Here is a 25870-nt window from a genome sequence, read left to right as displayed (position 1 = left end):
TCACATCGCAGCTGCATACGAGCCACCGCGATCGATGCGACACAATTCACCGTGCATGGTGGTACTCCAATACATCAACAACGGCAATTTTTAGGCGGCATGGAGGAGGGGCCAGGCGGTTTTTGATGCATCGCCGTAATATTGGCGATACATTAATTCAAGGCGAATGGAAAATATATCAGTCGAGCACATAATTTTCGCGCGGCCGAGCCCCCAAGCTCGGCGTCCCCAATGTTCCCAATGTGTTCCTGCCGGCGAGCTTTTTTCGGACGTGGTCAACGTGTGTCCAACGCCGAACGTCCCTATTCTGATGTGATCTATAATGGTGACAACCCTTGTCGCGTCGCAAATCTGCGTGAATCGAACGCACGAAAAACGTTCCGTCATCCGCTCCCAGGCATAGTTATTCGTCAGACTGAATGACAGTTTTTGTCGATTCGATATGACAGTCTGATCTAATAAAAGGACGTCGTTTTGGGGGTTGCGAGGGGTGTCGCGCATTCGTCACTTTTTTACATAATGTGTGTAAGTTTTTTCATTGATGACTCAGAATCATGAGTCAAATGACACCGAGTTATCGGAATCTAAAAAAATTACAAGCCAAAGTTATGTTAGTGCGGATATATCACGGTTATAAAATCTCAACGCGACGCGTGCTCGAAAATCGTAATCTCTCTAACACGTTAATGTTTCACATTTCGCGCCGAATTGTTGATTGCGAGCGTTATTGTTTTTCGAGTCATATATTCTACCGGCGGTGCATCACAGTTCGCGTTTCACGCTGAATTCATTACCGACGCAATTGCGTCTGCAAAAATGATCGGTTTTAAATAGCATGCGAGAATTTATGGGCCACCCCGTTACATTAAATCTTAGCATTCCAGTGCTATTTACGCAAATGGGCTTTATCATTTGTAAACATAAATTGCTACTCTTGGACCAGAGATATATATATATATATATATATATATATATATATATATATAAAACGATATACGGTAATGTCTGATGGTTTTTATACCCACGCGAGTCGCGTGCGATTATCTACGCCTCCGGTAAACTGCCTAAAGAGCTAATTCACAAAGTGAGAAAGTTACTGACCTCCTATAACGTTGTGCATTAGGAACGCGGTCGTTTAGCAGCCGCAAATGTAACTGAACTTTAATGCGTGAGGATCTACAGATCTCGTAAATCACGAAACTAGTGAGGTTTTGCGAAGGTCGAAATGGAGTAAACTTTGTTACGAGCGTCTTGCGAGAAAATCATAAAATGTCCTGCGACAGTGAAAAGCATCACTTTGATCATCGTGATCTAGGATTGGCAGGTGTATTCAGATACTTTTGTAAATGGTGTATACTTGTATATAAAATTACATTATAAATGATAGAAATTGCATACTAATTGACTGTATTTCATGTTCGATACGTTTATTAATTGACGTTCAAAGCACATGTATTTATGGTACGGATTATCAGCATTAGATATGTCATATTCACGATTTTGTCATTATTATTATATCGTTAATAACTTTACATGTGTTTACTTCTTTTATTAGAATCATAATGTGTACGTATATGTTTGACAGGTAAATTTCACATATAAATCGAAGAATATTCTCATTACCGAAATTAATTAAATATTAGAGTCTAGCGGTAATTTCGTTGAGTGCGCGAAATTACGTCTTCGATGCTCGGTTGTAAATTCGGATTTACGCTGAGTTATAAATTACACAGCGCGACAATCTCTCGCTTTAATCCAAGATCTGTACACGTTCTGGCAAAATCGTAAACTGCACACCAGGATCTAATAAACTCCAACATTTCCATGTATCATTTCTCCTTTTCCTATTTCTTTTCGCAGATATACGCGCATTAAGATAAATATAATTGCTTTATACATCTCTTTTTTTTTTCTCAGCATTAATCGATATATTTATTATCGATCTTCTCTACTCTTCGAATTTGTTTTTCACAAAGTTGAACGAACATATATATATATATATACATAAATGTACATTTTTAAATGATAAGTGTTTTTACACCTTTTTTTGAAAGAGGTGCAATTTAATACGCAACTCTTTCTCTCTCTTTCCTTCTCTTTCTCTGTTCCTTTCTTCTTCGCACATTGTTTGGAGCACGATCTTAAGTGCATCATGAAATCTGATTGTCTTAAACGAGCTGTCGACCTCAGCTCCACGTCGACGTCACACCCTTCCTCGAAAAGTCTTTAAGTGCAGCTCGGGTTCGCAGTTGAGCTGAGCTGCAAATGCAATGAGCCGGTTAATACGGTGTTTGTTAAGGCAGTCGTACGATCGTCGGACACTCCGACGTGTTTACCATGCCCTGCCGTGTTTTACGACCCGCTTCCAAACAACCGCGCGGAAATAGCTGTGCAGTAGAATTTTTGAGTCTTGAGTTATGCAAGCTACTTCAAGAGTAAAAGCTAGTTAGCCGTGTAACAGTGAGACGTTCTTTCCTACCAACCGATGGCTGTATCTTTCCTCGTTCCTGCAAATGTGACACGTCTGTTAATCTTTCCGTTAACGGTAGGTAGACATTTCGAGGGAATGCATATGTTAAACACAAATGCACGTTACAGTATCATTACCTCCAACGATTAATTTTAACGAAAAATTGATGAAGGATAATCACGGTGAATGTACTGCGGAAAATCGAGCTATATAAAATCTATTCTCATCGGGAGACGAGAGAGAGGTATTTGTCGCTTTGAGATCTAGTTACTGCAATGTAATAGCAATGTTGTCGTGATCCTCTTTCCCTCTTTCTCCCGCGAAGAATGTACGACCGGCGGTGATTTCTACGTTCTTCGTTTGAGAACGTGACAGATGCCTGCGCGCTCTCGAGAGGCATCTTATACGAGCGATAGAGTCTCGTGTAGATGCACCCTCGTCGACGTGTCCTATCGACGTGAACCTATAAACCCCGGCCGGCCGGAGATAATATCGGGTACCCTTTTCCCAGACTTCTCTCGCTCGCGTTTTCCTCCCATCCCGTTGAAGCTTCATCCGTGCCCTTCCCCGTTCCCTCGAGTGCCTATATATCAGAGTCCTCGAGAGCGCGGTGGATTTTCATCGGGGTAAAAGCGAATAAGGGTCACGAGAGCTCTACGCCGGTACGATCCCGGGAGCGATTCCGGGAGCGATCCCGCTTTTTGGCGATCGATGTTCGTAAAATCTGCCACTGTCAACGACCTGCATTTGTATGCGCAAGAAATCCCCGGACCGGCCGCGGGATCGCGAGAGAAATTGGATGCCGCCGTCAGGACAGTGAAAATATTTGTACGCTACGCCAAAATGGATTCCCACGGTCCAAATGTTGTTGCAATAGCATTGGAAATTTCATCTGTCATGCAATATTTAAGATTGTACCGGGCTTCGCCTCGGCGTTGTTTTACGATCTATATCGCCGCGCGGGAGTGTTAAATTCGGGATTGTTTATAACGAGGATATAAAAAAAGATGGAAATTGGATTATTAATAACGCTAACGCTCCGCTTTAATTTTTGTCAAATTAAATTCCTATGCGCGTTTCAAGATTTCCTAGTGTCTAACATTGCTCTCTTTCTTTACTCGAGAGATCACCATGCTAGAAAGACGCAGCACGGCTTAAATGCTGAAATCTCTACCAGACGGATCCGATGCTGCAGTGCTGGTGGTTGAAGCGTTATTAACTTTCGTCGAATACCGGAAATTCTCTCTCATACTCCGGAAAGATTTAAGCGTGCCCTGGTTTATGCTCGTTAAACGTAGTATGCTGCATCTCGCATCTTCCGCGAGCCTTCAGAAGTTTCTTTATTCAAAAATATCCAATAGAGGTGCTCGATAAAATCTAGCTATATGTCTCGATAAGTTGTTTTCACTCCGGCAGTATATTTAGGCATTATTTTAACAGTTCCGGTGTATGATCAGCTCTTGTAGCTCCATTAGTATGCAAATACGCGTGTATGTATTTTCCGTTTAATTAAGAATAATTAAAAACGATCGTACATAATTAAAAGCGAACAAAGTAAATATTATTTTTCGTCATTTTCCATTTTCTCTTAATAATTATTACATTTACGAATGAGAAAACTGGAAAACATTTGTACAGTGCAGTGAATTTTGTTATATTATCGTGCGATGGAATAACTCAAAAATTCTTATCTCTATCACAATCATTTATAAATCGCGCAACTTTACTGTCAGTTTACGTGCGATTTTTATCTTAATCTTTTATCATAAATTATGATACATACATCACAACAGTACAAACCCTTCAAAAACGTTCAACGTACAGTCGCGTGAATATTTAAAGAATTCTCTGTCTGTTGAAACTGCCGCCGGTGCTTTCTCCAGCGACGTGATAAATCGATATCACTCGACGCCCGCCTCATTCTTATATATTATATATTTATTCGTCACGCCACATGTAGATCTCTTGAGATCCACGCGAGAATCTCGAGCGAAAGCGCGTCCGAGCTTTGGGGATGGCGATCACTTTTTCGGTCGGTCTCTTCCGCGTCGCGGCCGCCACCGCCGCCGCCGCCACTCATCCCTTTGTTTTTTCGTGCACGCGTTACAAATTAACCCCATCTCTCATACGAAAGCCACGGCCGTGTGCGACCGCGGCTGCATTCGAGCCGACGTGAAATAGCCGTGTGCCGCGTGTGTAGTTACGAGCGCGCACGCTGCCCATTACTTGCGGCTTGTAACTCGCGAATTAATTAACGACATTAATACGCGGATATGCGTATCGTCGAGTACCAATGAGAACGGCACTCGTGGTACAGCTGCAAGATTTCCGAAGCCCTGTAATTAAAGCCCAGCTTTAACGCTCATAATGAGCAGGATAATCGTTTCGACAGTCTGTGAGGAGGCCCCTATGTAACGATCTCGGATTGATTGAATGCATATATCAAGGAACGGCATCCCCGATGTAATTTTCTTAGTGGCCTCTGCAATCAATCAATTTTTCGGATTATCTCTGAGCTCTTCCATCGTGTATGCGGCATCATGATATTCGCGAGTGTCGTACACGGTAAGCGCTAACATCGGTAAGCTGTCAGATTGCTCAGGTATCAAGCTTTTAGCGCGTCCATTCAAGACCCATCCGAAAGTAAAATCTATTGTTACGTGTAAAATATTTTGTTTGTATTGGGCAACGCATTTGGATTTAATCAGAAGAACTTGTCGGAATACAAATTTCATTTAATAATCGAATATTTCCGATCTCCCAGCGTGAATATTAGATGTTTAAACGAACGTGACAATCCGTACATACATTATATCACTAATAACTAACATATTATATATGACGTGTACCGCATGGAAGGGCTCGTTTTCGGATGAAATCGCATTGTGCCGCTACTGTATCGCGAAACTTTGTAATTCATCTCGCGAAATGTAAATACGCTCGTGTTCACCATAAAAATTAATAATATAACTACACGTATGAATTGCAAGCACGTTTTCGTTATACATGATACACTTGACTGTACATTTAAATTGTGCGCCTCAACTTTCTTCGACGCAAGAGCAGAGAGTGTTGTCTACGAAGTTCTCCCGTATTTTCATTGTGCCAGTCATTGCACCAGTTTCTTTCTTCTTGCGCTCGTCCGGCGCAAATTGCAGCAAGCTAAAATTTTAATATCTTTACGTGCTTTGCGTTCCCAGTGATGCAGAATAAAATATGGAGGTGCTTCGAGATTAAAAGAATCGCTTGAAATTTTTATAAGTCGCGAAAGCACATGCTGCCTTTTTATAATTAAAGGGTCACAGGAATATAAATTAATTGTAGCTTCTTCTCGCGCAGCAAGAATTTTATTAAACATAAATATATGGTTGTTAGTTATTTAGAAGTGTTACGTAATAAATGCTATATTTGTCATGTAGAGAGAGAACTGGAGTTTTACGTACAAGTGTTTCTGTAAGAAAATCATCATTAAAATTATGAGACTATTATAAATACGTGCCATTAAAATTATGACATGGAACTCTAAATACTTAAAAAATATGAGATACAATTCTCAATACGTTTTATAAATTTTATAATGGTAATATCGAAAATATATTTACTCTTTGTAACATCTAAGGCATCATATACATAAACTATTATATCTTTTTCCTACTCAATTATAGTAAGACAGCGTCTTAAAATGTTTATAGCAACTTAATTTATGTTATGCAAGTCAAATAATGAAGTATCAAAACAAGTAGACTCATATCTCACAGTGTTAAAAATAGTAGCTCCATTTATTAACATAACAGGATAACGAATATATTTTTCAAGATAAAGTTGTTCTTCTGAATACACTTTTCCTACGAAATAAAATTCTATATTTATCTCAGACAAATTTAAGCGAAAATTTTACTTTTTTTCGTTTTTCGTAATTAATATAATACTTAAATTAATTACGAAATTTTTGCGGTTGCGGTATACTTTACGGTCGTTACTTATAAAGCTGTATCGAAAAACAATTTTCATAATACACGTTTATTACCGTATAGTTCACGACTTACAACAATCCACGTGAGCCATTATTTATGGAACCTCGTTACGTAAACGTAATTTGCATGGTCTCTGTTGCTTTGAAAATCTTCTGAATTCCGCAAAATATGGCTGATGGGCTGGAGAGTGGAGTCGACATTGGCTTTCGCAGTCGTGTGCACGCTCGTGCTATTACACGGAGCTTGCAAATGAACTCGTGCGATTCGCGCATTAACGCACAGATGAGCGAAGCGATGCGTTGGCCCGAATGGATGAGGGCACACAACCTCGATCTAGTAGCATGTCATGTGTCTCTCGTTACAAGCCGCTATCTTCCACATCGTCTTACGTTTATGACACGTCCTCGTTATCCGTTTAGATTTATTCAGATTGCGATGTGGCGTGACTTTATTGCTCGACTGCAAAAGTATTCTGCAGCAAAAATTCATTATAGCTTAGCCATCCTAACAGTCGTTACATATTTGAGAAAAATATAGCAAACTGTTTACAATTTGAAAAATACTAATATTTTTTTATTTTTATATATATATATATATATAAAGATTCGACTTTGTGTCTGAGATGCATGTGTCAATCGTTTGTTAATATATATTATTTATATAAATATATATATTATACATATACATAGACTTTAGATAATTTATTTCTTTTAAAAATAGTAATGATTTTATTATTGATAACTTTCGAAATATAATAAATAAATTTATTTTTCACAATTTTGCATATTTAAATATAATAAGTGTTTGTTCGGTGAAAAGGCAAATGCAAATGATGTATTTAGCTAAGAATGAACGTCGTAAACTGGAGAGACGCATACAACACATTTCCGTTCTTCAGAGTGCACGTGAAGAGTACTGAGATTGAAAACATTCCTCTAAATCGAAGGGGGTGAAGTGCTTGCCTCCAACATTTACTTTCCATTGGGAAGTTCGACAATTGGCGACAAAGAGGTCGCCCCGTGTTATTTATTTCACTAAGTGCTCTCGATCGTTCGTTACTTCGTTCTGGCTCTCGTTCACTCGCGAAAATTTATAGTCGCATGCTACGTGTAACTCACGGATCCCACGCACTAGCACGGGGAAGCAATGGGCCTTGCAACCTCGATGGAAAACGCGAAAATTCTCTGCGCGTTTGGTAAAGCACGTAGGAAATATAACACGGAACCGGTAAATTCGCGTAAAAATGTAGTGATATTTTTCACGAGGAGACTTTATCAAGTTTTATTATTACCTCACGTATACAAATGCGATAGTTTGTTTTTTTATTTGAATTCACCTGATAATTTTTCCAGTCTGCAGAGGAAACTTAATAAAGCAATTTATTAACTTATTTCTTCTTTTTTATATTAAACATCTATGGAGACATCGCAGAAATATATTAGCCTTTAGAACATTTCTAATATAAATTTCTTTTATAAATTTCTACATAAAATCATAGTTATATATTCTCTTATAATACGCGTGTAAATTTTATCTAAAAAATTACTTGCTATTATATACGTATAAGGAAATTCTATTCATAGCGGAGTTCTTCGCTCAGCAGAACACCGCGATTATCCACGACGTCGTGAGCCCTCGAGGTATCCATGCCGACTGTCTTACCCACATAACACGAATCGACCTTTATGGCCGTCTCTAATGATCGGCAATGTGGACGATCTCCGATGGACGACCGTTTTTGTCACGCTCAAAACAGGATTTTCACTTATATATACGCAAACGAGACTGCTACAGCCTACAGGAAATTGAAGAAACTGTAGTAGATGATGCGAACAGCGATGTACGAAGTTTCCTCGAGGACCCCTAGCATTGACACGCTACCAAAAGTAAATCTTGAAAATGTTAGCTTTCAATATATTCCGTCTCTGTTATTAAAATACAACGATTTAATTTGGAATCTGCTATCAGCTTCCGAAGCATATTAAGATTATTCGATGAAATTACAGTTATTTTCTTTGCAAAAATGCTGAATTGATAAGATTCTGTACACAATGGAAGAAGTATCGGGATCAGGAATAAATTTAAATTTAAATGTTGGAAATAAAAATTTAGGTTAAAGATTAAATATAACATACGATGCATATATAGCTGTATTTTATACTTACTTGCGTCCATTGTGCGTTACGTTTAATCTTTATTCCGAATTCATTTCTAAAATTTATCATCTAATATTTATCACCGTTCCTAATATCTTCTCGATTGCGTCCAGGGCCTAAGGTATCTTATTGCGAAAATATTTAATAGGAATCCCCCGACGCATTTAGTTTCAAGTTCGTATGAGTGTTTCATTTGCTAAAGAATTTACATCGTCGCACTGGTGCTGCTGAACGCTGTGGTATGCGTGCTGCTGAACGCTGTGGGAGAGTAAGTTCCTCTTGAATGTATAGCCCCGATTCTGCCGGACATTTCTAGAATGCAGAATAGGAGAGACATTGTGACATTACGCCGTGTGCACCGGTTACAAGAGCGCGGAATTCTGTAATGACTTTACTCATCTGGCTTCCATTCTTGCATTTCCCACTGCGACCAAGTACTTGCATTATCTTCACAGATGCATAAATATGACGAGAATATGTGCGCTATTCACCGTCTGCAACTAATTAAAATGTACAATATTTTTTGCTGGAAATACACTTTTGTATCTTTTTTGTATGGAGAGAAAAGACAATGCGAAAAGTAAAAATTCTTTCACGACATTGTGATCCAGCATCTCAATTAAATTTTCTTTTTTTATTTCTGTTTCAGGTAAGACGGTGAAATGAGAAGAGACGACAAAAGAGTAAGTGCAATCGTCGAATCTTCGTTCGTTTTCAAAGCGTTCGTGAAAATTCTGATAGCAAGACAGCAAGATACGGTAGATCGGTGGAAAATTTTCCGTAAGAGATCTGTTGACGATCGAGCAACAACTCGCCGTGCGACTTGTCGTAAACGGCGCTTGATACAGCACTGCAGTCGTAATGACCGTATTCATCTCATTCCCATTCTCGAACACCCCATAGCGCTTGGATGCATGCGTGTCGGACGTGTACCACCTTCACGCGCGATTGAAGCGCCTCGAGATTGACTCTCAGCTACAGCTAAATTGTTTCCGAATGCTTACGAGTGCGTGCCGGTCACCGCCGGCACTCCGGCTGTCATTCACATCGCCTCACGCATCGCGAATAGATAAATATAGCAAATACGCGCGCATGTGTCGCATTTTGACGTTCCCGCTCGCGGAGAGAGCGGATAAGTCCGATGAAGTCTCCCGACGTAATAACCCCCGCGGCATCGCGGTAATGAGCGCGGCTGAGCGATTGGACCTACGGCACCGCGTGTCATTTCACGCGGGGAAATCAAACACAAACCGGTTTTATTTATTAGCCAATTTATTATCGTTGATTCGAAATCCGACGTGCATTCGAAACGACGTCTGTTTCGTTTAACACGAAACATAATCATTCAGGTACACGCGGGGTCAATTGCGTCGTTCTCGCGCAATCGGCGTTCCCTCCGCCTTGATATTAGTATAATTTTGTCCCTAGAGCGTCGGCCAAAAAAACCCGGCAGAATTTATCCTTGGAATGTCAGTTCTCTCTCTTCTTAGTTTATTTCTTCATCCACTTGAGAATCTTCGTTTTCCTTGTTGCGCTTGTTGCGGCGATAGCGATTATCTATAATTCCGTTGTTCGACGGAGCGCCTCATGAATATCCTATGAATATCTCGCGAGAATAATCGGTGAAAAATCGGTGGGAGCGTACAAGACAGCGGCACGTGATCAGACATGAAGTAATTGTGAGACAATATCACCTGTTCTCTCTCTCTCTCTCTCTCTCTCTCTCTCTCTCTCTCTCTCTCTCTCTCTCTCTCTCTCTCTCTCCTCTCTTTCTTCACGTCCAGTTTCGTCTCGATACCGCGGCCGTTTCACTCAACTCGCGATTTAGTCGATCATCGCGCTGATACTGTCTGTCGCGGAAACGATAAATCCCGTACGACACATGGAAAGCCGCAAAGGGAAATAAAACCGGTGCGCGTGCGCGGCGCAATCGGAGATACCGCAAACGTCCATTCATGATTTCTTCTAAATACCAGCTGCGCCGTGTCCGAGGGGCCCAATACGACGGAAATGGGCGGATTCCGCACGTGTGTTTTTCTAGCGTTCTCCAACTCCCTCGGGGGGAGAAACCATAAGGACTTCACTATGAACATTACGAGGAAAGGAAGAAGAAGACGAAGAAGAAGAAGAAAAAGAAGAAGAAGAAAAGGATTGGACGTTAAGCGGAGCCGCGTTAGGCCCGGACGCGGGTTTACTCTCGATCCCTTATCCGTCAATCGTCGAATTACGTAGAGCCGAGTTTAGCGAGTCTCCTAGCCAGAGGCCACACGAGCGTGAAGACTCCGACGTGCACGGACGATCCGGGACGATCCGCACGCGCGCAAGATCGGAGCGAGTGTGTTGCGGAACGCGCGCCTCGTTCCTCAGCCTCGTTTCGAGATTCGATCGGGCCGAAAGATCGATATCGTGAAACCGCGCATATTTTACGTAACGCACCCCCTGTTATGGACAGTTCTCTCTTTTTCTTTCTCTCTCTCTCTCTCTCTCTCTCTCTCTCTCTCTCTCTCTCTGTCTTCCTCGCCGTGCATTATACGCGCGGCCTCGCTTGTCCGCGCCGCGATCTGGAAGTGGATCGTCGTCGATCGAAGGATCATTACTTTGTGCGATTCGGTACTTAGCGTTCGCAACCAGCGGATTAAGTCATAACTTGTATGCATGATAGGGAACGCTACGGTGATTGGATAATAGTCGATCTTGGCCCGGGGAGAAAATGTTGTTCGCATGGGGCGGCTTATTAAATTTTCTTCTATTCGCTCATTTTATACCTGCCTGAACGCCGCGCAGATATAATGCCCTCCATTGTTCGATATGAGGCGAACCTATAGTATATAGTTGTTTTTGCTTATATTTTGTACCTTGAGTAATGTAATATTTAGAGTAATGTACATAGAGTAACATATTACAGAATATCACACATATACATACATATACATATTGCTCTCTCTCTCTCTCTAGTGGGAATAATAAAGCCTGCGTGTTTGTCGAAGATAATTGTATTGTAACATCTAACAGTGAAGACAATTATCATATGTGTGAATAGGAGTTTAACCGGAATATATGTGTGAAATGAAACGGTTGAACAATTGCGTAATTATATCTAATTAACAACGAAGCAATGGTATGATAAACACAACAGCATAAATACATAATAATCATATAATTTCATTCTACTAATTAAATTAGGTCTTTGAGCCCAGTCGCAGCGAGCGAGTAAAAATTCTCTCGTCATGCACCGTAATTGTGCGATATATCTGTCTTTATTTCTGTCCTTTTTTTTATGATTAACTAGATAATCGGTAATTATATTGGACCCGTATCACTCGAAGTTTCTTTCGTATCACGGACAAACAAGTGCAGATACGCGATTTCTCTAAAGCGAGAAATTAAATTTAATGCTATCTGCTTTTTTTTCCCTATAATAATAACTTTTCTTGCGAGCAGCCTGGTGGTATTATTTTCTCGAGAGGGTAGCGATGTTCTTCTTTCGATCGTGACTGATCTACCATGCTTCCTCTTCCACGTCCCGCCGTCGACACGTGCTCTTCTTCAGACGAGCGCTTCGTTCCTCCTTCGGTCTTGGGTCATTGCATCTTTCACGTTGAAACGGTGCCGTAAAATGTTGGAAGAAACGCGGAAAAACGCAAGGCGAATGCGGCGCACGTGCGGATAAGCACGCTCGGAAAATATTTTCGATCGTCCCTGGAGTTTCGGTCTTGATACGAGCTGTCTGCCCGTTTTCTAACTTACACCGCAGTTTAATAATCGGCGAAACGTGTCGGCGTACCTTCATCACCGACCACGCCGGAGATTAACGCAACGTTGTGATGTGTTATCGGTCGTGGATGCATTACCGTTATTGATCGATTAAGGCTCGTTAATATTCATTATATCGGCGCTTGTCATCAAATAGATCGCCGGCCGCCGCCGATGCGTAACGTTATTGTAAATACGGACACGCATTTCCGATTCGCGCCTGATTAAAGAGAGAAGAAACACGTTCGATCGCGTTTCACAAACGTAACCGATTTCCGTCCGCACGGGAGTGGAATTTTTGCTATCAACGGCGCTGATAGGCCGGCTACAATTAAAAGACGACGAAAAATACCATTTACATTCCGGCCGCGAGTGGCCGCAGGGTGTTTAAAACGGGGCGATAAAGGCTAACGTTTATTACCTGTTACTGAGAAATGTAGTAACCGGAAATAAAACCATTTGTATGTTCAACGTCCCGTGTAGTATCGTGCGATAGTGGTGATAGTTGTGTTGAGTGAAACTTGAACGTTAAGGAAGACCCACCGTTAATTCGGACCTTGATAGCCGGCGAAATGTAAAGACGCAAGGAAATGGCTCGTGAAAAATTCAAGTCGCTGAAAGCTTCTATCTTCGCCGATCCATCTATCTTCCATCTCCAACGTTATATAAACTAGTGAAGATATTTCAAACATTTCAACCTGCATTATATTTGCGAGAGGAATTATGTAACCGATCTTTGTAATTTTCTCTTTTCCTCTTCTAAGTCTTTCTTCTAATCAATTATGAATTTTATTTCTTACTTTCAAAACAAATATGAATAAATTCAAAGTTATGTTTACTTGCGTTTATCTTGTGATTTTTGTTTGCAATATTAGGCGATAATTTATAACCGTTTTCTAAACTAAGTAATAAAATTTTCTATTTTATAATATCTTTTGCTGTAAGATACGTCGAAGAGATGACGATTTAAAAAATCGTTTTCTTTATGTGAATGTGATTGCTAATTTCATAGAGAAAAAGGTTAAACGATTTAAAATGAATATCTCACGCATTTTGCGCGAGTCAATCCATTCGACACCGATGTGGTCAGGTAGAGATGGGGATATCTCGGCGCCACGATAGGATGTTGCACATATCAAATTTAGTTTGACGACCGAACGGGGAATTTCAGTCGACAGGTTGTACAGAGCTAACGCAAACCACGTTTCTACTCCCCAAATGGCTTCGGTACTACGCGTATTAACGATTTAACGTCGCGCGTGGAATATTTACTTTCGACCACAACGTGGACAGGATCAAAATGTCGTAATGCGTTTGACCATAAAATTATTGTTCGTCCGCAATATTACATTTAATTTCCTTTACCGCGGTCGCATCGCAATAAATTGACTACGCGTGCAATTGCCTCGCCCCAATTTGCCTGCGCTTCGATCATCCCCCATTAACGACGTCGCGCCGTGTTTGCGTCACGTGTTAAAAATAACACGCATTATAAAAGTATGCATTCGCTAAGAGAGCGATCACAAAAGTGTTGATGGGTGGAGATTTGTTTATCCGATGATAATTCAAGAATGTAGTAAATAAAAACAGATCGATGTCTTTCATTTGTGTGAACATACAAGAAATAACTCATGAAAGATTTAGATTTTTGTCATTCAATAAGTTATTATTTAGTAAATATTGAGTATTTTGTATCGAGTTAAAAGGGTTAATGAGAAAATATTTACATTGATTTCTCGCCGTAGGAAATTTCGAACCGTGCCGAAATAATAGATCGCGCCTAAATCGAATTTCGTCGTTCTCTCTCATTTTCAATTAACATCGGAACCGCAAAAGGATACGTAATACTACCCTTCATTTTTAAATAATTAAATATTCCCAGCAGCGCCAACCACAAAATTGCTGTTATTACTTCCAAATTTTACGATGTACGTGAAGTGAAATAATGATGATATAGTTCAATTAAGTTGCATTAATAAAAGGGCACCGATGTGACAGGAATTTATATTTTTTATATGTTAACCGTAACTACATATACAACTACTCGCTTCGTGAAATTATAAATGAAATTTAAAAAATCTAATGTTTGTATATGAATTTTCGATTTATTCAGATCCAACCTGAATCTTGAGCGAAATATAATTTTCGTCAATTTAACATTAATTAATTCGAATATGTGATAACATATTAATATAATCCGTACATATGAAATATCTTTATATTTCATACGCTCTTTTATATTTTTTATGAAAAGATTCTCATACATTTCCACATTTATCAGATAATTATTTTACATTTCTTTTATTGCGCGCTAATTTTAATCCGTTCATTTTTATTTAATACGATCCGTAATCTTGTTATTTTCTATTCATGATATATGCTAATTGTTAGCGATACCGCACGAGAATAAGCCAATTTGCTTAATATTCCGAATGAATCATTTCATCATTAGAATTCAGATGTATCACTTCGACCGTTCGCGTTGGTATTTATTACCATCGAAGACAGCGCTTCCTCCACCGAAACGAAAAAAATCAATCTTGCGGCAGAGTCGTGCGATCGGTTTCCTGCCTTCCGCGTGAAGCCGCGCGCGGCTTCGTGACTGAACCCATATACGATGATATCGTACGTGCCAGTTTGAAAATTATCGGCGCGGCGCTATCGCGAGTATCATTTTCCCCGGTGATATGTATCGAGCTGCGGCACGTCGAGACGGTTAGAAATTATAGAAGTTTGGCGCGGCGTCGGGCACCTCATCGATTACCATTGGCTCGGGCGCGCGCGAGGAAACGTTCGTGCCAGAAGACGAGGTCCCAAAGGCGAGAAGTATGAAATCAGTCTGACGTTATCATTGGTAAAGAAAAAAAGAGGGAGGAAAGGGAAAATGGAATAAAAAAAAAAAAAAAAAAAAAGAAAGGAAGGACTCACGCCGTGGAATAACGAGGTGCGAATTCGCCTTATGGCGGCGATCGTATCGGCGTGTAACGACGTCGGACTATCTAGCCGGCAGGCTTCGATTTCAAATTGGAATTCGAATTGCAAATACATCCATTGGAAAAGTACTTTGAACCTATTTTCGAAAGGGGATGATGCACGCGGCGTGGCGTGGAGGTGTTCTACTGTACATCACGATTGATCAAAGTGCTCGTTTGGAAATGCACGACGACACCTCTCTCTCTCTCTCTCTCTCTCTCTCTCTCTCTCTCTCTCTCTCTCTCTCTCTCTCTCTCTCTCTCTCTCTCTCTCGCTTTATTTACTTAATATTGATCGGCGAAAGTTTCGCCGATCGGACAAACCGGATCGGGAACACGGTTGGCTCGTCGCCGTACATTATCGATCGCTACCGATGGTCTGTATAAATCCCGCTAGCAACTGTTTGTAGCTTTCACTTACATGTAATGTCGTTACCGCTACTTCCAGACTGTTACGTTATATTTATCTTTCACACAGATGTCCTTAACCCTCTCCGAGCTATGTATTCGCTAAGTTACGTAGCTGATATCCATAGAATCGAGGCGTGTGTGCGAATGTTATGTATAACACATACATTTTTACATTCATTTTTATATACGTGCCTTATTCACCTAATTACACCTACATTATTACACATATATATATACATATACATTTATTACACATATATATTATTTATTTATGTGCGGCCGCGTAGAAAACGTTTCTTTTTTCAACAACTACCATTACGCGGTATCGTTTTAAATTACAAAGTATTATACTCGTTTAGGGCTGTGATGAAAAGTTTTAATTAGAGTTCCTGTCTGGTATAATTATGATTCGAAATTACAGCACGTAATATACGAGTGCGAAACACTTTACCTTCCTGTTGAAGGGACCATCTCAAGATATTGCACTCTATCGCACTGTTGAGTACTAGGAGCTAGTAATTATCTCTTTTGAATGACGCACTCGCCGCGGCGTTTTGCACGCGGGGATTCATCACTGGATTTTTATATCGCGCGCACCTCCTCTCGCGAAGCGAGCGGTGCGAGTGTCGACTCTTGAATATTCTCTCTCTCTCTCTCTCTCTCTCTCTCTCTCTCTCTCTCTCTCTCTCTATTCCCATAATTTCGCGCATATGCGTAATCCCGAACGAGCTCGACGGAAATCGTACGAGAACGCCGCGGCTCTTCCGCGGGTGTAGACGCGCCGTGAGCCAAGTCCGTTAGTTTCACATGTCGTTACGGTTTATAAGCATAGGATGCGTTCGTCGTTGCGCGCCTTCGCGGCGTGAGAGCGGGTTCAATGCACTCGCTGGTAGAAGGAACGAGCCGGGGGAGAGGGGGAAGGGAGGAGGAGGGTGGAGGGGCGCCTTCGACATCCATCCTCCGCGTCCAGGGATATCTCTGCGGTGGACCGTTGATGGAAGGCGCGGGACGGGCCGGCGGGATATCGACTTACGATTTGACACGGACTAGGTACTTGTCACCGTTAAGTCCGTGGAAAGAGAGATTTCGATCGTTTATACCGCAAAGAGGCCGTTTCTCTCCGCTTCTCCCATCGCTTCCGTCCGCCTCCTTTCTTCCCGCAGGAATTCGATCGCGGCGGTCTTTAAACGAAACATTCGTCTCGATTATCTCCGCTCGTCGCCCACCGCCTGGAAAGGATACCGCTGCACGAAGGGACCGTACGATTCTACGTCGGATTCTACACGGAGCTGGAATTTCGCCGTTTCAGTCGCGTTCGTTTAACGCGAGGTAGATAATTCGGATAAAAGCGGCACCGCGAGAAACGCGCGGCGGCTAATGATTTCAATTAACGCTTCGGCGCCGCGGTATATGCGATATTTGATTTAGCGGCTTCTCGCAAGAGCGCGGCCACGACGTTAAAAGCTATCGAGATTATAATTATATAACGCGAAATTAATCTCATAATGAAACTTGGTGTGCGAACGCGAGAGCGCGCCTCGCTATCGTCTGCAGTTACTTATTGGGTTGGACCATTCTCAATGTACAACAACGCGCAATTTCCGCGATATCCAAATTGGAAAATTACTAGTGTGATATAACGCGGTTTCATTAATTTTTTCGGGCGAGATCAGCGTTGTTCGAAACATCGCTTACCGATCGACTACAGTAAAGTACGAAGACGGGTATTTTACAACCAAGTTTTAGAGAATCGCGCATTTTTATTATCGCTCGGCAGAAAGCATCTCGCGCAGTCACGACGATTTTTATTTTAGCAAAGCTCAATGCACCGTCCTATATTGAAATCTGACGCAGGGCACGGACTGTTTTATAAGAAAATACATCGCGGCGAAAGCAATTTCAGTTGGACAAACATTGTGCCACCTCGTGAAGGTGACGCCATCACGAGTGAAAACGACAACCAAGCGAAACGATCACGCTAATAAGATATTCCCTCTCTTTCTTCCTCGCCAAACGTAGGCGTGACGATCATGATCCGACCGTTTATGTCGAGCGATGCCTCTCTGTTTTCTTTCAGCCGAGCGATCGCGATCAATTAACGAGGGGCTGTATCATCGGCGTATGCTGGAGGCAACATCCGTTTTAATCGATCGCGCGAGGGGAAAAAAAGGCACGTTGCTAAAACGGTAGCGACACGATACGTCGCTCGGGCACGAGGTTCTCGCGTATAAGACAAGACGCGGCTCTCGCCGCCATGGCATTGCTTTACGATTCGAGCGGGGCAATTTGTGAAATTTATAGTCTCGAGAGCCGCGTAATGGCACGGAGCGCCGCGTTAACGAAGCCCAACGACGGCGCATCGTGTGTACGACGCGTTACGCGCAACGTGTGTATTATGCGCGTGTGCGCCGCTACGCACGATCTATAATGTTCTTTATTGTCAATTAATTGTTATTCGAATTGTAATCAGCAGCATGCATTGTTTAGGTCGCCGCATCATCATCGACGGTAGCGGCGTCGTCGTCGTCGTCGTCGTCGTCGTCGTCGTCGTCGTCGTCGTCGTCGTCATCGCCATCGCTATCATTACCACCTGCTCCCGTTTGCAATCGCTTTTTTCTAGCCGTCGTTATCCTTGGTTCCGCCGTTGCCTGGATTCGAGGGGGGCCAACCGTGATATAAATGAGATCTCATGATGACGATGCGTCTTACCTACCCATTGCCACGCATCTTCGCGGAGAAATAGAGAGAAAGAGAGGAGGGGAAACGAGAGAGAAACGCATCGCGCGATGGGTAAGCCGGGCAGAAACGAGATGGACCAGGGAAAATAGAGGAAAAGGAAGGCAGATTGAAAGGGAAGTACTGAGACACGTAGAAAAGGAGGGTGGGAGGGGGTGAGGCAGGGAGGAAGGAGATACAACGCGAGGGAAGCAGAAACGATAGAAATGCCGAGGCGGGGACAAGTGAAGGGGCGAGTGAGGGACAACGACACAGGGCCGAGGCGGATAGCCGTGTATAATGCATAAGAGAAGCGGGGAAAGAGTAACGAACTGGCAAGGTCGAGCGTGGTAGGCCAATGTCTCGTCCTCGTACTACGAGGTGAACCAGCGCCGCGCTGCAACTATCTCGTAGTTACCTCGCAGCCGCTGCGATGGTGTGCGTCGGCCGTCGCTGCCGCCGCGGCTGCGGCCGCGGCCGCGGCCGCGGCCGCCTCCGTTGCTGTTGCAGCTGCAACGGTGCAGCAACGGCAGCGTCGACGGGACGCGAGGAGGGCTATGGTTCTACGGCCGTGCCTGCAGCATTGCAAGGCCGCACCGCAACCGCGAGAAAGAAGAAGAGGAAGTGCCGGAGTGGGAGTGACGAAGCGCGAGATGGAACGCGAGGAACGAGCGAGCGAGAGAGAGAGAGAGAGAGAGAGAGAGAGAGAGAGAGAGAGAGAGAGGGAGAGAGAGAGAGAGAGAGACCTTCGTCGGGATGGGGAGAGACCGCACAGAACTCGAAAGACAGAGAAGGAGCGCGGTACAAGAGAGGGAAAGAGAAGGAAAGAGAAAAAGGAAGTGTGTGTATTCGGACACGTCACACTGCCATTGTTACGCTTGGCAGAAGCGGAATGCGTAAATCACCGGCCTCGGCCACCTTTTTCTTCAGCGTTACATAACTAATTTGAGCCTATACCGCTCGCGCGAGTGCAATTTGTTTATAGCCAATTTATTGCTATTTTTGCTTTTTTCTTCGAGAGGAAGAATATCACAGATTTATTTGAGATTTGTTTATAGTTAATTTATTTTAGCTCTCCTGACTTTCACGTTCTTACGTCAGAGATCTTGGTGCAGTAGATTTTTGCTACGGAAAAATTGCACACAATAATATTCTCGAGATTAATGATTATAAATACGAATAGGTGCTACGTCACTTAAAAGTTGGATGATTCCATAGAAGGCTAACGGTAACGGCGCTTAGGTTCTTCTATCCGTTCTCCCTCTAATATCTTTTTCGACTCATCGAAGCGGAAGCTCTATGAGCTCATTGTTCTCGGTCGAGAAGCGAGATAAAACTTACGCGGCAAAGAGTGGGCGAGAGTGTCTCTAATCAAGTCGGGAGATACGTGTGTGGAATCTTACCATCCGCTAACAGCACGCTGACGTTTCTTTTTTCCTTTTTTTTTTTTTTTTTTTTTTTTTTTTTTTTTTAATTTTACTTCGATCGCGATAAGCGGAAGTGGCTTCTCCTCTAGAGACAGGCGTAAAATGATAGCTGAAATAGAACGGCTCGCCACGGGCGTATCTCGCTCGCGTAATGCCGGTAAAGTGCCGATTGTTTCCGTCGATTACATAAATTCCAATATTTGACGCGGAAACGGCTGGACGGTTCGCCGCGAGAAGGGTGCGAATCTGCATTAAACTCACGGGATCTTGATGCATCGCGGCTCGCGACGCGAATAAATTCGCTCGCGGTGCCGCGGCTGGGAAATCCATTCACATATCTCGCGCGCCGCTTGAATTTCATCTCCGAGCAATGCCGCGCGCGCTCCTTAATATCACGTTAATAAGAAGCGCATGTGGAAAACAGGTTACGAGGAGCGCTTCGCTCCTCTAATCTCGTTTGTTCGCCCAGCTGCGCAGCCGAGCGAGTGCCGGAGATCTGACGCGCATCGCAATGAGCGCGCGGCGCGGCGATAAGATGACTTTTCAACGAATCGCTTGCTCGCGCTGCGCGTACCGTCGACAGTCGCGTGTAATGTTATGCAATTCATTTGGAGGGTTGCTTACAAGCGCAAGCAGCCTCTTCGGATATGTGCGCGAGGCGCGAGCGACGAGCCCGAGTGTTCGAGAGAAGGGGCGGAGAGGCGCCCCGATAAAGGCGGTTAAAAAAAAATAAAATACACGGAGAGTCAAAGCCCTCCTATCTATCGGCTCTCTCACTCGGAATGGAGAGTATATGCCTACTTCTATTCCCGCTGCGCGTATCGTTCATATAGTTAAAGCTCTCCCTTCGTCGCTTTCTTCTTTCCTCTCCTCGCCTATTTCGCGCTCTCCGCCGTTTCTCCTTTCCGATTCTGCCTCGTCGTAGCTCCGTTCGCGCGGCCAACGTCCGTCGCTCATCCCCGCTAATTCGCGGTTACCTAACACTGATACAGCCAGCGATACGTTTGCACGGGAGGACGTCACGTAATATACCCGCCTATCGTTAATTTTCCGAACAACGACTCGTAACGAGTCTCGGGAAGTAATTCGAATACCCTCGGGACTCGTTATCGTCGAAAGGCGCCGCGGTCGTGGATCATTGCCGCCCCTCTCTCTCTCTCTCTCTCTCTCTCTCTCTCTCTCTCTCTCTCTTGGTGCTTTTGTTTTTCGGCGCCATACGATGCAGTACCGGTCGACGCATATCTCGCGCTGTCGACCTCGGCCACCGAGTCGATATCCCCGACGATACTTGTCACGTATAGCAAGCGAGCGCGGGAACGAGGAAGCGTCCGCTCGTATAATTCATTATTTGGGATCAGGGAAGAGAAAGGGGGGAAGGGGGATGGCAGAGTCGCGGGGACGGGTTCATTAAGGCCGGATGGCGCGTCGCGCTCGGTTTAATCGGATGAGCGAGAATCGCGATTGACACGAGGAGAGGAGAGAACGCGGGGGGTACGGGGCGGAACGTGAGTCCGACGTGACGTCGAATAAATACACGATCGACATAAAGCGAGAATGGATGCATGGCCCGGTTCGTTGTCTTAACGAACTTCCTCCCTATCGATTTGTCCCGTTTTGCCTTTTACGCCTCGTAGGGACGCGCCATCAGAATGCGCTAAAAAATAGACACGTTTGAGCTGTGTTTACGTGTATGTAAATCGCGAGTCGAGGAGCCTAGCGTCTCTAAGTACGCCACGGGAATAATTATCGTGATTGGTGTTTTGAGAAAGGGGGAGAGGCAGATTCCACCGTAGGAATACATTTCAATGAGCGAGATTGTTATCGCCGTAGAGGAGCCTCTCGGAAAATTAACGTGCCTCAAACTGTTACGCCGGCACCTGCGATGCCGTTGGTTTTGCCTTTTTGCGCCCAACGAAGCTGCGCGAAAATTTTCTTCCGTACGCTTCCTGATACGCGTCTAAGGGTAATCGATTTCTTTAATACATTCGCTGTGTCGACGCTGAAACCTATTAGCGTACTCCATTATGCGCTGTCAGTTACATGATCTTCTGTGATCGATACTTTACGATGATATTCGAAACTCGTAAATTACGGATCGGTATGCATAGCTATTTGCAACGATGTGGCATAATTCCACGGTCCAATTTTTTTTTTGGCACAGCAATTTTTGAAGCAAAAATGTTCGCACCAATGCATCTCGTATGTCAATTCAATACGCAATTTATTACGTATTCTTAAATATTAAGTCATACAAAAATGAGCCTCCTCGTGAATAAACACGTATACGCGAGGTTACGCTTCCTCTCTACGGGAATGTGTATAACTGGGTATTTTTCAAAGAAAAGTACACGGCATTATACGGGAGGGACTCGACTTTTGTAACATGATATTGCGTGAGATATCATTCCTGAAACAATAAATCTCTCGAATCTCTCCAACGCTCCACGGCATTTCCCCGAAACGAAAAACTCGGAGGTAACCCACCCACATACGTGCGATTCTCTATCCATGCATGGCGCTGCTTTGATTCCGAGATAAACGATAAGCAAGCCCCGCGCGCAAACTCTAGCCGCTATATACAATGCCGGCATGTCGCATAGCTCGCATTGCGACGACGTTCGAACCCGCTGACAAAAGACCACTCTCTCTTTTTCTCTCTTCCCATTTTCATCTCGTCTTTCTTTATCCTCTTCGTGATCGCCATCCGTCTCTCTCTCTCTCTCTCTCTCTCTCTCTCTCTCTCTCTCTCTCCCCCCCCCCTTTCAGCTCGTCGCATCAGTCTCCTTCTTTTTCGTTTTAAGGATATTTCTCACGGCCACAGCCCCGATAATTACATTGCGGCAAGCGTGAAACGCCATCCCTTGCTCATACTGCCAAGTGTCCTTTTTACGGTTTTTATCTCTTTTCTTTTTTTTTTCCTTTTTTTTTTTTTTGCGAAATTCCCTGCATGTATTCGCCCTAAGTGTTTAATCGCGACCTTGATAAAGCGGTCAGATAAAGCAGTTTCTGATAATAATTAATTTACGGACAAGTATGTGTGTACAGCCATCCGCTCGACCGGCACGCTTATATCTACGAGCGCCAGCCGTCTTACATTGTTTGTAATTGACCGTAACGATTTGCGCGGCGTGCACTGTGTGTGCGCCCATCATCGATCGTCGCTTCCGCCGTTACAAACGGGAAGTAAAGCCCGCAAAAAAGGTCGTCAGTACGGTTTACGGTGCCTTATTCTGGCTGCCGGCTTGAGAATTATATAGCGCGCAGACACAACGTGTAAACGTTGTTGCAACTCGATGGACGTTCAAGTCGAACGATGCAATTATAGTTGTACGTTTCTATTATCTTGAGTGATTGTTCCCCTCCAGCGTGATGTACAACGGATCAAAATGAACGTAACTTTAAGTGGAAAATCATGAAAGTTCGTAAAGCTCGGGGGCGCGAAAAATTTTAATATAGTGACGCGTACGATAATTGAAAATGAAACTCGTATATCTGTTGAATGTCCGTTTAATCCACGTATCTAATTTCTCTTAACAGAAGATCGATTGCAAAATTATTAAATAATTGCTCCAGGTAAAAAAGAAAAGTGTATATTATGTCTAATATGTAACTGCATAGCAACCGCTCGTTGGGCGATCTTGCTTTTGAGATAAGTTCTTTTCTTTTTTTCCGTTACAGTTCGTGAAACATTAGCCAACTCATTACGCGTATGTTGCAGAGATAGTCTTTAAAAACAAGTAATTACACAGAATTAGCATTACTTCTTGCAGCAGTGAGTTTTACTTATAACAGGAAAAGCATTAGTTTCAGTCATTAACGTATTCTATACATATGGATCTAAAGTTTCTATTCATTGTTAAGACAGCTGTATTTTTTCTTGATGAGCTCGACATGCTATGTGTGCGCAAAATGACTGCTTAAAAAACCCACAGAAAATAGCTAATTTACACTACACAAAATTTATAATTTATAAAAGAGAAGTTTTATTATATATCTGATCTCATTTCTGAGAATTCACGCTTATTAATATCAATACTTTTATCGATTTCCATTTAACAGGAAATAGTTTCTTTACATTGAAACTCGTTGTACGTAACTATGACTATTGATTTATTGTACAAGTTTGCTCTGCAATGGCTTGATGAGCGATCAGCTAGTCTTAATTGCCCGAGTTCCAGCCACAAAAATACATATAACCTGCTACGATTAAGACTTGAATAATAAAATGATGACGTGATAAAGAAGAGTAGAAAAGAGAAAATATCATTATATTATAAAATGCAGAGATTGATTGACATAAAAGATTTGTTATTTTAACATAAACATGATAATAAATTGCAACGATAGAGCAGAGTGTTGTGTTATATTCAGAAACATTTTAAAAATAATTTTACATTATATATATATATATATTTAAATTGCAATTAAATAATTAAAATCAATAAGCAAAGAGATAAAGTAAAATATAATTTTATTAGAGAAAACAAATATATTAAATTATATAATACAAATACGGTAGAACTTTTTGCATCATATATTAATTTCGCGCGTTATTTTGACTTAGATAAGTAGGTGTGTCGGATGTTAAAGAAGATATTTCTGAGGCACCTGATGAAATAAGGATATTTCTACGTCTGTTTTTTACACTTTGCGAAAAACATTAATTTTCACGTTATTCTGAGCTGAAATGCTGGATAAATTTGCAGGGAGAAATAACGCAACGGTGACTTCTCTTGGAGATTTCCCATTTAGTTCGTGTGATCCTTGATGCGTGAGAACATTAAGAGATGCTCATAGCAACGAACGTTTGGCACACCTGACTTTATTCGTTATTGCGATTCTACAATCGCGCCGAGACGAGAGCAGTTCCACTTTAAACAGAAGGAGCCGCGCTTACGCGCCTCGCTTGTAACGTGATTAAAACGTCAGTCTGTATCAGAGATCATGCACTGAATGAAGTTTAAAGAGAATATTACGCTTTCTGCGAAACACGTTTCGATGCTTGCTGCGCTCCGCGCAAAAAGGACTGATATAAACGTAATACAGTTACGCGGGTAATTTGTCCTTGCAATTCGCAAATTTCAAATACGTAAATCTTATTATACCTTTGCGAAAATCCATAATAAAAGTTTTATTCTTGCCTCTGAATTCAATATAATTAATTCAATCAAATAGAATTTAATTATAAAAGCCATTTCAAGAAGGAGATTAAACGGCGATGCAGTACGGGACGAAGCTTAATGACGCGTCTGTATCCTACGTAATGAAGCTTATTTAACATTACTTGCGTAATTTATATAATAATTTCTAAAATATTATATAAACAAACATTATATCTTATAATATATTTTAAAATGTTATATTTTATTGTTTTTACGAGCTTCGCTGATTAAAAGCATTTAGCCTTTTAACGTTCCACTGTTACTTTAGTCGCTAGTCGCTAGTAATTGTCCGAAGTCGAGCATTAGGCTAGTGCCAAAGCTACGTTTTGCAATTGGTGAAGTGCAATTGAACGCTCGCGCATGCGGGGCACAGTGCTCTCATCGGCCTAAATGCGGACCTAATTCGGTGCTCCGGTGTACACGTACTAGAGCCCGTTGAACTGCCGATAGCTCTTGCCTTCCAGGACACCGTATTCAAATGTAACTACCTGCTGTTGGTGACGGCCTAATATATAAACCTGTTATATGGAAATAGATGCGTGTTTTTGCCGAGGCTTTCCATCTCAACCCGAACGGCCGGCAGTAGCGCGCTGTCATTTCACGGGTTATACAAGTCAATTTAAATAGCTCACCGCTGATCTCATACATCGGCATCTCATTATCAATTTGACGATTGGCACCAGTCATTCAACCCGAACTCATAACCGAACTGCTAATTAAAGATGTTATCCCTCGTTTGGCCTCGTTGTCGCGGTCAGTCACACGCAGGCAGACAAACTATTAAGACGGTCGTCGTCGTTAGCGTTTATCATAATTCGAGATCGTGCATC

General features: G+C 42.5%; 2 protein-coding genes across 7 annotated transcripts in view; both read left to right on the top strand.

Annotated features, from left to right (window-relative positions):
• The window catches only part of Atg16 (Autophagy-related 16), a 360881-nt gene that overhangs the window by 108429 nt on the left and 226582 nt on the right, over nucleotides 1-25870 (top strand). Inside the window, exon 9 of one of the 6 annotated variants that reach the window (XM_089071892.1) lies at nucleotides 9250-9283. The exons of 4 other annotated variants lie outside the window; for them this stretch is intronic. In XM_089071892.1, the coding sequence (XP_088928018.1) occupies nucleotides 9250-9261 (12 nt within the window). In that variant the 3' untranslated portion in view covers nucleotides 9262-9283. Of the gene's footprint in view, nucleotides 1-9249; nucleotides 23892-25870 lie in introns of those variants that run through there. One more of the 6 variants, XM_089071891.1, reaches the window with a different exon arrangement.
• The window catches only part of LOC105425613 (autophagy-related protein 16-1-like), a 280555-nt gene continuing 256955 nt past the window's right edge, over nucleotides 2271-25870 (top strand). The window contains exon 1 of the mRNA XM_089071896.1: nucleotides 2271-2545. Coding sequence (XP_088928022.1) covers nucleotides 2486-2545 — 60 coding nt within the window. The 5' untranslated portion in view covers nucleotides 2271-2485. The remainder of the gene's footprint in view (nucleotides 2546-25870) is intronic.

Source organism: Pogonomyrmex barbatus, unplaced genomic scaffold, assembly GCF_055798465.1.
Source record: "Pogonomyrmex barbatus isolate J1 unplaced genomic scaffold, ASM5579846v1 scaffold12, whole genome shotgun sequence".
Taxonomy (NCBI): domain Eukaryota; kingdom Metazoa; phylum Arthropoda; class Insecta; order Hymenoptera; family Formicidae; genus Pogonomyrmex; species Pogonomyrmex barbatus.
This window is presented reverse-complemented; position numbering and strand designations above follow the sequence as displayed.